This window comes from Phytophthora cinnamomi (genome assembly GCF_018691715.1).
Source record: "Phytophthora cinnamomi strain GKB4 chromosome Unknown Contig119, whole genome shotgun sequence".
Taxonomy (NCBI): Eukaryota; Oomycota; class Peronosporomycetes; order Peronosporales; family Peronosporaceae; genus Phytophthora; species Phytophthora cinnamomi.
In genome coordinates this window covers 486,720-497,680 of record NW_027151052.1, presented here as the reverse complement: position 1 = coordinate 497,680, position 10,961 = coordinate 486,720, and the positions used below count along the sequence as shown (strand labels likewise).

General features: G+C 53.0%; 4 protein-coding genes across 6 annotated transcripts; 2 read left to right on the top strand and 2 right to left on the bottom strand.

Annotated features, from left to right (window-relative positions):
- Positions 1 to 3,259: 3,259 nt before the first annotated feature.
- IUM83_16776 (uncharacterized protein) lies at positions 3,260 to 4,320 on the top strand (the record flags this gene model as incomplete). The annotated part of the gene is made up of 2 exons (XM_067941684.1): positions 3,260 to 3,507; positions 3,600 to 4,320. 2 exons carry the CDS (start codon positions 3,260 to 3,262, stop codon positions 4,318 to 4,320), a joined length of 969 nt encoding a protein of 322 aa, XP_067781262.1.
- Positions 4,321 to 4,427: 107 nt separating this feature from the next.
- Positions 4,428 to 6,920, bottom strand: IUM83_16775 (AGC/PKA protein kinase; the record flags this gene model as incomplete). Its single annotated transcript, XM_067941683.1, has 1 exon — positions 4,428 to 6,920. One exon carries the CDS (start codon positions 6,918 to 6,920, stop codon positions 4,428 to 4,430), a length of 2,493 nt encoding a protein of 830 aa, XP_067781269.1.
- Positions 6,921 to 7,336: 416 nt separating this feature from the next.
- On the top strand, positions 7,337 to 9,160 carry IUM83_16774 (Leucine-rich repeat-containing protein 48; the record flags this gene model as incomplete). Of its 3 annotated transcripts, none has more annotated exons than XM_067941681.1 (4): positions 7,337 to 7,744; positions 7,805 to 7,929; positions 8,000 to 8,114; positions 8,279 to 9,160. In XM_067941681.1, 4 exons carry the CDS (start codon positions 7,337 to 7,339, stop codon positions 9,158 to 9,160), a joined length of 1,530 nt encoding a protein of 509 aa, XP_067781239.1. The 3 variants fall into 3 exon arrangements, with proteins under 3 accessions (XP_067781239.1, XP_067781241.1, XP_067781240.1); XM_067941682.1 differs by having other exon boundaries at positions 8,000 to 8,207; XM_067941680.1 differs by having other exon boundaries at positions 7,802 to 7,929; positions 8,000 to 8,207.
- A 294-nt stretch (positions 9,161 to 9,454) lies between these two features.
- IUM83_16773 (chord family protein) lies at positions 9,455 to 10,600 on the bottom strand (the record flags this gene model as incomplete). Its single annotated transcript, XM_067941679.1, has 3 exons — positions 9,455 to 10,098; positions 10,202 to 10,385; positions 10,457 to 10,600. 3 exons carry the CDS (start codon positions 10,598 to 10,600, stop codon positions 9,455 to 9,457), a joined length of 972 nt encoding a protein of 323 aa, XP_067781237.1.
- Positions 10,601 to 10,961: the final 361 nt, after the last annotated feature.

Here is a 10,961-nt window from a genome sequence, read left to right as displayed (position 1 = left end):
GCGACGGCAGTACAAGACTGCTTGTGGGTGAAGCAGCTCCTGGATGAGCTTGATTTACACGGCAAAGATAATAATATCGACTTGTACATCAACAATCAGAGCGCGATCAAGAACATGGAGAACGATGTGACGACTGCACGCATGAAGCACACCAACATAAAAGTTCACTTCATTCGTGACGCCATCCGCAAGAAGCAGATAACGGTGACCTACTGCCCTACCACATTGATGAAGGCCGACATTTTCACGAAGCCACTCGGCAAAACGCTGCATGAACGCAACCTAGTCATGCTGAAGGTAGTCGACCTGCATACGAACAAGCTGTAGTAGACACGGGTCATCTCGGCCGAGGAGGACTGTTGGACATCGCAAGTGCTGGCGCCACCTGCGATGAGTGCAGTGGCGACGATAACGACCTGCGACGACTACAGTGACCCCTCTGGCTACAAAATACGAAACTACTCATGCATGCTAGGCTAGCCGAGCTTTTCTAGCAAACATCCAAACTAATTCATTCCGAAATATACCTGGTGCGAGGCACCACTACAAGGAGCAACCTTGTTCAGGATCAAGTGAGCTCCCTTCATGTTGGCATTGCTCCAAAAATAAAATCCTTTGAGTTATAGGGGTACCCTATAACTCCACTGAAGCTAAGTATTGGGCTATCCGCCAGAATTTTATCCGTAATTTATTCAAGATTATTTTAGATTATCTAAATTTTATGGAGCTCCAACTCCAGAAACTACAATGTACAAACTGTACTCTATTGATTCCGAGGTGGGACATCGCGACCATTAGTTATACCACTGGACTTGAGCATCGGAAGTCCAATTTGGAACATCCGCGGGTAATTTATCCATAATTTATCCGGATTTTTATCCAGTTGTTTTAATTCCAAATGATGACTCAAGATCCAAAGTTTATTTATCCAATATATGTGAACGTTATTCAGCAGATATAAAAAACTACAGGATTTCTACCGAACGAGTTTCCAAATAGGTACTTGGTACTCGTTCGATAAATATCCTGTATTTTTTAATACTTGTGTCCACCCTTCTACCGCATTAGTTTTTCTTGAACCACCTCGACCAGCTACCTAGGTGCAAGGTCAGTTCCACGAATCAGCTGAAGTGGACACCCCACGTCCGCTACAGCTCAAACTGCTAGATCTGATATAGCTTATCGAGCTCGGCTCTCTTGACTGCAAGAAGGTTTGCTGTCGATGTCAACCGGGCCGCCGCCATCGCCGTCGCATTGAAGAACAGGCCGCATGAGGCCTGCTCTGTTCATCTGGCGCACGAATACGGCTACAGTATACAGAGTGTTGGACACGGACGGTATTCCACACACTGTATAAGAAGCCTCATCTAAGTCGCAACAGACGAAAGTTTGCTTGCTACCAATATGTTGCGCTCAGATAAGCACTAATGATGCGACGGTTCCGTCAGGAACCACATGTCCGCAGGGCACTGCAGTCTTGGTCGCATGCTATCGAAAAGTGACACCGCAAGAGATACGGCGAGTCCAAGAGGCAGTGCTGGTTATGGTGCACCACGACACAATAATTAGATTAATTATCTGGATTTTATCCAGAGTCCTTAGGCGGATGCCACTCAGGTGCCATTCTTCTCCAATCGAAATACCTGTAGAATATTATTCATTCGGTTCGATCCAACAGGCGTATGACTGGACTGATGTTGAATTACCTGTGCTCAAATCAAATTATGCTGGTGTGTTGGCCCATCCGGTTATTATTAAGTAAAAAAAAACTATTATTTCAAATATCTTGTACTCGAGTGTAATACCTGTGAGTGGTAATTTATCTGATCACTCGAGCGACTTCCGCGTTCAGGCAACATGCAGTCCTCGTGGGTCGCCTCCGTTCTTCATCTACCTTCGACGGCTTTTTCGTACATTGATTATGATACTGGGAACACCCGAAGAATGGGGGGGGCAGTCCCAACGGATTAATTGCGTGATCGTAACTTTGTGACGCGTAACCTGGATCAACCTTCGTGCCACCCTAGAGAACTTTAGTTTCTGGAGTTGGAGCTACATAAAATCTACGTGATCTGAAATAATCTGGAAATAAATTACGGATAAAATACAGGGGATAGTCAATACTTAGCTCCAGTGGACCCCTATAACTCCAAGGATTTTACTTTTGGATCATTGCCAAAATAGCTCCAAAACCCGAGATAGCTCCGGAAACTAAGGTTCTCTATTATCCAGGCTAGTATGGAATCCTCTTCAGCAGGAGAGATCGTATAGTGAGCTGTGGCACGCAAGATTTTGTGGGCAGCCATGGCGTTCTGAGCCAAGTATCAAGTAGTGGATGAGTTGCTCAAGAGCGCAGTGCTGTCTCAGAAGGCCATCCTGCCCGCGTCCAAGGGAAAAGAATCCTGCTCATCCCGAAAATGCTGTGATTTTCCTAAATTTTTATTGTTGTTAACAAACTAATGATGTTAAGTAAATAAAATATTAAGAGGCGAAAGAATAGCGCATCAATGCCGTGGACATGGAAGGTAACCTGATTATGGCGGCACGCCTAAACTAGGTAGTCTACGACTTGGCTGGGAACCCCTGTGTTGTGATTCACCCATGTCACGGCAATCTGTATCAATGTCAGCAGCTGCACTTCACAACACAGGTGTTTCCAGCTAAATCACAGACAACCTAGTTATATATCTTTCGGCGATAGACTATCGCCGACTCAAAAATGGCTGATAAAAGTACATCCGTTTGACAGTCAAACCGTAAAACTTTGGCTTGCGAAAGAACACCAATGATGATGACGACCTCAACGACAACAATATACGCACGCGTATCCGTTTCTCAATCTTCCTTGCATCCTATATTATCGTGCAAGCACAGCTTTGGTTGCCTGGGACTTCGACTTGGGGGCCATAGCGCTCTTGCGTATTCTACATCTATTAGCAACAAGCGGATTCATAGCTGAAACGAACAGCCCTCCCGGTTTCAGTGACAGCGATCTAGTGTTAGCGCTACGCTGTATCATATACTTCTTTTCGCACGCTCACAGCAAAATTCAGAGCTGTTCTGAGCGAAGCATGGCTTTGTGATATATTCATTAGTCACAGGTGTCACAGTTTTCATCAGCTAGTATGAATATCTGTAGGATAAAATATCCATCAAACTCGCGTGACGCACACAATGTACCCATCGTTCGTATATCAGTTTTCCCCACTATCAATACAACCGCCGGGAGCCCGTGGCAGCACTTGCACTTGCACGTGCCATGAAGAACCTGCTGCAGCTCTCGGTGGTGCTGCTGGCCGCGGCGCTGGTGCCGCTGACCTGGTACGCGACGCTCATGCCGCGCTGGCTGTCGCAGTCGGGCGAGCGCGGGGACACCGTGTACTACTCGCAGGGCATGGGGCTCTGGCTCAACTACACGGAGCACGTCGGGGACCCGAAATTCGACCCGGGCAACTCGCTCTGGGTGCCTCCGCAGGAGAGTGGGGTCGACACCTACAGCGCTCAATGGTGACGTAAACAAAAAAGCAAAAAATATTATAAATTATGTGGGGATTTAAAAAAACTTTTCACTTACTTTTATTTATTATGTTTTTTTTTAGTGCTGCGCAGCAGACTTTTTGCGCAGATGCGGTGGGGGAGCTGCACAAGCAGTACTGCCAAGTGATGGAGGTGTATTGCGGCGCGGCCATGACTTTTTTGCAGTCGACCATGTCGGTGATGGCCGGGGTGGCTGTGGTGGTCGTGGTCTGGGCGGTGCACCTGATCACCACGACGCACAACACCGTGGCGGACAAGTACCTGATGCACCTGTGTGTGTTCAACGGGGTGGGGTGTCTGGCGGCGGTCATCGTCTGGTACTTCTTCGTGTTCCGGCTCATCATCGACTCGACGTTCTACAAGGACCAGTACAACCGCTGCTCGGAGAACGACTCGGGCCGCACGTGCTGGCAGATGGGCTGGAGCCTCTACTGCCTCATCGCGGGGGGAGTGCTGTACCCACTTCTGGCGGTGCTCGTGATCTCGCATTCCACGAACAAGTTCCGGCGCTTCCAGCGGCTGCTGCGGAGGGTGTACGAGACGGCGGCGGTCGTGGAGGTGCCGGTGCCCGTGGTGGACATGAAGTCGCAGGTGCTGACAAGCAGAAGGAACGAGACTGTGCAGTCCGCGGAGGTGGCGCTGGATGTCGAGGAATACCTCGAGTCGACGAAGCTGGCCCCGTTGAAGAAGCACCCGTCCGCTGTACTCTCGCGAGACGTTCTCAAGGACGACGAAGAGCAGAAGGAGAGTGAACCTAAGACGAAGCAGCACGAAGAGGTGTGATCGGGTCGGGGTCGAATGTAAGGTTCGTAGATATTGTGCTTAGAACGAGAAGCTTTGGAGGAGTGGTGGGGGTAAAATCGCTAGTATACATACATTATTAGACTAATTCAGAAGCCTTCCCAGTTGCCAACAGGTTTGTGCTCCTTCCAAGACTCGAACTCGGCGAGCTCTTCCTTCGACACCTGCGGGAAATACTTCGTGTCGATTTCACTGGTGACGTCAGGTATCCAGGGCGTCGGCATGGTTCTCTGTGTGAAGGATTCCCAATCGAAGTTGGCGAGCCACTTCTCTTTCCGTACGTCAAGCAAAGACCCAGCAATCATCGACGCTCGCTTCTCTGGTTGGCGCTGAAGCAGAGCTTGGACGATCGCTTTCCAGTCGAGATCGCAATCTGCTGGGAACGAAATGTGGCCCTGCAAGATGTTTCGGCACACGGCGAGGTGGTCTTCGTCGGGTGATGAAAAAGGCGAGTCGCCCACTACCATCTCGTAAATGAGAATGCCGAGACCCCAGCAATCCACAGCCACGTTATGTCCGATACCGAGGATGATTTCCGGAGCCAAGTACTCAGGTGTTCCACAGAGTGTGTACGTCTTGCCCGTCAACTTCTTGGCGAAACCGAAGTCCACGAGCTTGGCGTAGCCACTCGAGTCCAGCAGGATGTTCTCAGGCTTCAAGTCACGGTAGATGAAGTTGTGCTCGTGCAGATACTCGAGCGCCTTGATGCAGCACGCCGCGTAGAACCTTGTGCTGGGTTGTGAGAGCAAAATGGGCAGTCCTGAGGGCGTCACTATTCGTCGGAAGAGCTCGCCGCCGACCAAGAGCTCCGTCACGAAGTAGATTTTCTTCTCGTCTTGCAAGGTGGCGTAACACTTGAGAAGAAACTGCGAGTCAATCTGCATCAGCAGCTTTTTCTCGCTGTAGATGTGGTGCGTCTGGCGCAACTTCTCAAGCCGAGACTTCCACATCTCCTTCACGGCCACAAATCGGCCAGTTGGTACATGTTCCGCCATGTGCACGACGCCGAAAGAGCCCATGCCGATGGCACAGACGTACTTGAGGCTGTCCAAAGTGATGCTGTGCGCGAAAAGCTTGTCGCTGCTAACGATCTCCTTCTGCATTGCCAGGTCGTACAGGTCCTCTTTCACCGACTCGAAGATGTTGTCGAAGTCGCGGCTAGTCAAGGCGAAGCACTCCACCTTGGTGCACGCAATGATCGAGGCAGGTTGGCAACGGCGGTCCAAGATCGCTAGCTCACCGAAGGTGTCACCTGGCAGGATGCGAGCGACTTCGAGAGAGGGAAGAGGTGGCGAAGAAGGCAACTCGACAACACCGTTGTTCAAGGGGACGATCTTGTGCATTGGGGACGACGGACTGGACGAAGACGAAGCTGTAGAAGACGACCGGGACTTGGGCTGCTGTAGCATTTTTGCCTCACCTTCCTTGAGGATGAAGAACGTGTCTCCTTCATCCCCCTCGTTGAGAATGGTTTCATTCGGCTCGAAATGAACGATACGCGCCGAGTCCAGCAGCTTCTTCTTCAGAGCGTATGGAACCTTTTTCATCACGGTAATGCTCTCCAACGTGCGCAGCATTCGGTTGTAGTCCAGGACCTGTTGCAGTGGGCCAAGCAACGAGGTGAACGTCGTTTGGTCGAGTGCAATCACGCGGGCATCAGTTTGCGCGACGACGGTAGCGGAGCGTGGCTCAGCCGACAGCAACGCGCGCTCTCCGAAGTAATCGCCTTCCCTCAGCTCCACCTTGGCTATAGCTGCGGTCGCACTTCCGATATCGGTGCACACCACAGTACCCGCTTGAATCATGTACATCACACGACCGGGCTCTCCCTTGTGCACGATGGTGTCACCTGGTTGGTACTGCAACGAGTACACGGAAGCCGCCACGACTTCTAGCTGCTCAGCCGTCAAGCTACTGAGTAACTTTACCTTCTTGAGCGCGTCCAACGAGCTTTGGTACGTTTCGAGAGATCGCTGAGCCGCCACGTATCGGAAGTATTTGCCGGGCAGTGCAAATAGTGAACCGGGAACCTTAGGATCTGAGACCACCGTAGCCGTGCGCTTGGCTCGGTAAATTAGCCCCAGCTCACCGAAGGTAGAGCCTACAGCGAGGCGGTTGATGGTGTGTCCGTCGCTTGCCATCACGTCGAAGCGCCCGGAGCGCACCACGTAGAACTTGTCGCCGATTTCGCCTTCAGTGATCACGGTTTCTCCAGCCTTCACTACCTGCACGGACATGCACTTGGCCAGCGACTGGAGCTGCTCGGTCTGCATACACGAAAAGATCACGTTGCCCCGTAGTGCAGTCACGACGGCCTCTTGTTCTCCAGGTGACAATTGCGGACCATCGGTAGCACCACCCTGCTGAATCAACAGCGTCACCTCCTCACTATCGACCACGTCAAACCCAGCCGAGTCGCGGATATTCGGTCGTCGGAAGCGGACCATCTCGGACAACACACCTTCGTGCACTTGGGCCACACTTGGCGTCTTGGCGAAGTGCACGGATTGGGAGGACGACATCTCGCCCGCTTCTGGGTTCTCGTCGGCCAAGTGCCGCTGCACTGAGCTAACACAGCCCATTGTCAACGGATGCGGTAGGGGACGGAGCTTGTCGCAACGAAAACGTCCGCGGAGCTTTCAAGCTGGAGCTTGCTTGTTCGTCGCCGAACGAGTGAACGCACGGTTGGCTGGATGAAGCTGGAAATTCGACAATGGCCACCTCGTTCCCAATCGATGCTCAGCTTAGCCCATCAAACACCCACCGAGTCCGAGTCATTGACGAGCTCAACGTGGATCCGTTTCGTGCGATGTTGCCCTATTTCAGGGGGTGGTTGGTGATGAAGGTAGCGGGGCATCGCATCGGAAGTGCCTCGTCGCATTAGCTCGTGGCCGTTCCGATCCAAACGCAGTGGTCGCGACTGCGTATCTCCGACCGAGTCGCTCGATCCCTCCCATCGAAACACGTCGAGAGCTTTGGTTGGGTCTGAATTGGGGCCATGCATCGACTAGGCGTCCGGCACGCAGAGGTGGCCGTGATCAGCGATGAGCTCATCAAGAAGGTGGCCTGCGCAGACCTTGACCCGGCCAACAACAGCGCCATCAACGAGGCCGACCAGAGCGTGGACTTCATCAAGCTGCAGACGCTGTCGCTGTCGTTCCAGAACGTCTTTAAGATGGAGAACCTCGAGACGCTGCGTCACCTCGTCAAGCTGCAGCTGGACAACAACGTGCTGCAGGAGATCGACGGCATCGGCCACCTCGTCCACCTCGAGTGGCTGGACCTGTCCTTCAACAACATTTCCGCCATCAAGGGGCTGGAAAACCTCGTCAAGCTCACGGACTTGAGTCTCTATAACAACTGCATCTCCAAGCTCGAGAACCTCGATACGCTCAAGGAGCTCCAGGTACGCCGACATGACCCAAAGAACCGGGTACTTGGCGCTCGCTGACTTTTGTGTGAGCAGGTATTATCCATAGGGAACAATATGCTACCTTCAACCGAAGGTCTACTCTATTTGAAGTGTCTCGAGAAGCTGCGGGTGTTGAATTTGAGTGGCAATCCTGTCTGTTCCGACCCGGAGTATCGACCGTAGGTATTCACATCGCGTTGAACTTGAGAGGTCAGGTGGCGCTAATACGGGTTTGAACTGATCGTGCAGCTTCCTGCTGGCTCATTTGGAGAAGCTCCAGTATCTGGACTACGCGCTCGTGGACGAGAACGAAACAGTACAAGCACGAGAACAGTACCAGGACGAACTGGAAGAGCTCAGAGAAGTGAAGGCCATTGAAGACGCCGCACTCGCTCGAGAAGCGGAACAGCAAAAGTACTTGAATATGCTCCGAGACGCCAACGTGATCATCCTTGAGGTACAGCGCCATGTGCCATACTCTACTGAATGTTTGGATCCACGAAGGTCTGACGAAGCTTTGCTTGCCAGACTTTGCTTACGGACATGTTCAAGGAGGACACTGAAATGAGCAAGATCGAGGTCTTGCCGGGACTGCGCAACATCATAGATGACTATACCGAGAAGGCCAAGACAGCAGCAGAAGACGTGAAGCTCGTTCTGCTGGAAAAACACTCTGCCTTGACCAAGGAGGTGGACGGGTTCAAGGCGACGTACGAGAAACTCCAGGCCGACGCTCAGGAAGCGAGTATTCGAGCAGTGGAAAATCATCGTCGGACTGCTAAACAGCTTCTGAAGCAGGCTGCAGCTGCCAACAGTGTCTCCAACTCGGATGTCGACGGATCTGGGACTGCTGCAAGTCTTCAGCTGCTCCACGACGCCGAGGTTTCCAGTGAAAAGTTGCATAACGAGCTCATGAATCTCGAGTCCGACGTCGTTGAGACAGCGCAAGAACTAATTACTGCTATGGAGAGTTCCATCGAGGCAGTAGGCTCTGAGGCGCGAGACATCGCCACCGAGCACTTCAGGACGATCGAGGTGCTGGAGAACAATTTCTTCGAGAACGTAAGCCAGTTAGCGGTAACGTTACTGGAACGAATGGCGTCTGATGATGGCGAGGACGACGACTACTTGACTGATGAGTGCCGCGCCATCCTGAACGACCGAGACGCACTCAACAATGCCATCAATGGATCACACGATATCCATATCGGCAAGCTGCTAGCTCAAGAAGACGCCATGCGCGAACAGAGTCTCGCCAAGGTGGCCGAGATCGTCAAGGGTGCGAAAGAGCAGGAATGGTCTCGCAACCGCGCTCGCATTGCCGAGGTGCTGCACCTCAAGGACAAGCATCTTGGCGAGATCAACCGTGTGCGCGACGAGATCAACCGCGTGGAAGAAGAGTTCTACTAACGATCTAGCTTGAAGTATCTAACAGTAGTAGCCCAGCAAAAACGTAGCAACGTAAATTTAACCGTTCAAGCGACACCCACCAGCAGGCCTTACCAGTTCACACTTCTGCTCCGCTCGCCAAAGTTGCGCACCATCCACCACCGCAAACCTGTAGAATTGAAATCTAAAAGTTGTGGGGGACACAAAACAGGACGATGGTCGCTGGAAATCTCCCGTGTTGTTGGCAACTTGGACATCCATCCGCTCAGGCGGTGCACTGCACGAGTTAGCGCAGTGCGTGTTGTCTACTCCATTCTAAGCCGTCTTGACGTCAGTGTGCGCGGACACGACGCAGCCGGGCACCTTGAGGAACGAGTCGAAGTCGTACTTGACGTCCTTGGGGCAGCAGCTCCAGTACTTGCTGGCGTCGTGGAAGACGGGCGCGCCGGCGTGGTGCCTGCACGACGTGTCCGTGTTGTCGGCCACCACATATTCCTGCTGGCAGCCGAAGTTGACGCAGTTGGCCTTCCCGTCCGTGCGCTTGGGGGGCGACGCCGTCTGGTTCTCCTTGGCCGCCGAGACGGCCGTCACCGCATTCGGGTTCTTCTGGTTGTAGTCGTCGATGGACTTGAGAGCGGCCGCCGGTGGGGCCGCCGTACCGGCAGAGTTGGCGGCGCTCTCAGCCGCCGCCACGGTGGGCGACGCCGCGAACTGCTCGTTGGGGCCCACCACCGAGTGGCGACCCACGACGCACGGCTCGATCTTCTCGAAGTCGTCCCAGTCGTACACCATCTTGGTCGAGCAGCACTGCCAGCCCTTCTTCATGTCGTGGAACAGCGGCGGCAGGCGGTGGTGGCGACACGCCTGGTCGTTGTTCTCCTCCTCCGAGAACTTCTTCTGGCACCCGTGGTTCTTGCACTGCAGCAGCTTCTTGTCCGCCGTCGCGGGCGCGATGCTCTCTACGGGTAGCAATGGTGCAGCGATAGTAATACAATGACGATTAGTAGTAGTAGAGGTATCATACCAACACAAAGTGTTACGGTAGTATACTATCCGTCGTACTTTGCACCTTGACGGGCTTGAGCGTGCTGGCGCCGGCCTTGAGGAACAGGTCGTCGTACTTCTGCACGGCCGTGTGCAGCAGCTCGTCGCCGAAGGGCGCGTTGTTACCCTTCTTCTCCAGGTGCATCTGCGCCTCGTCCAGCGCGTTGTCCGGCTTCTTGTTGTTGTAGTGCTCCACGAAGAACTGATACCGTAGTACAATCCGTTAGTAACGACGAGTACTATCATACTTTCAGAGTGAGCCGAGAGCCGCACCTGCTTGAGGTAGTCCACGGTGTGGCCCGCCCACTTGGAGGGCAACGTCATCTTGAGCGTCAGCGTCTGCGCCTCGCTGCCCTCGTCGTAGTGCATGTACACCTTCTTGGGCACGGCGCCCTCGATCTTGGCCGGCGTCGCCATGTTCACTCGATGGCAACTGACGCAATGAGTGGCGGCCGCGACTTAAGCGGGGGTGGATACTTTATCGAGAGAGCGTAAATTTTATTTGGAAATGTGTAGGCTATCTGAAGTTCTGTGTGGGGCAATGCGGATGCAACGCGCATGTTTTGAGTTCTGGTTTGCTAATGCGGGTTTCGGTTAAGTAGGAAGAACTGCGATCTTCTTCCACCAGCATTGGTTCCCGTGTTTAGTCGCTGGTGAACGGGGCGTTCAGGTACGCTCCATTACGGGGGCGAAGTCGATGCTCAGACATCTCGGATGAGCTCAGCTGTGGCACGTTCAGCGTAGCAGTTTCAAAGATTAGCAGAACCATCAAGGGTCC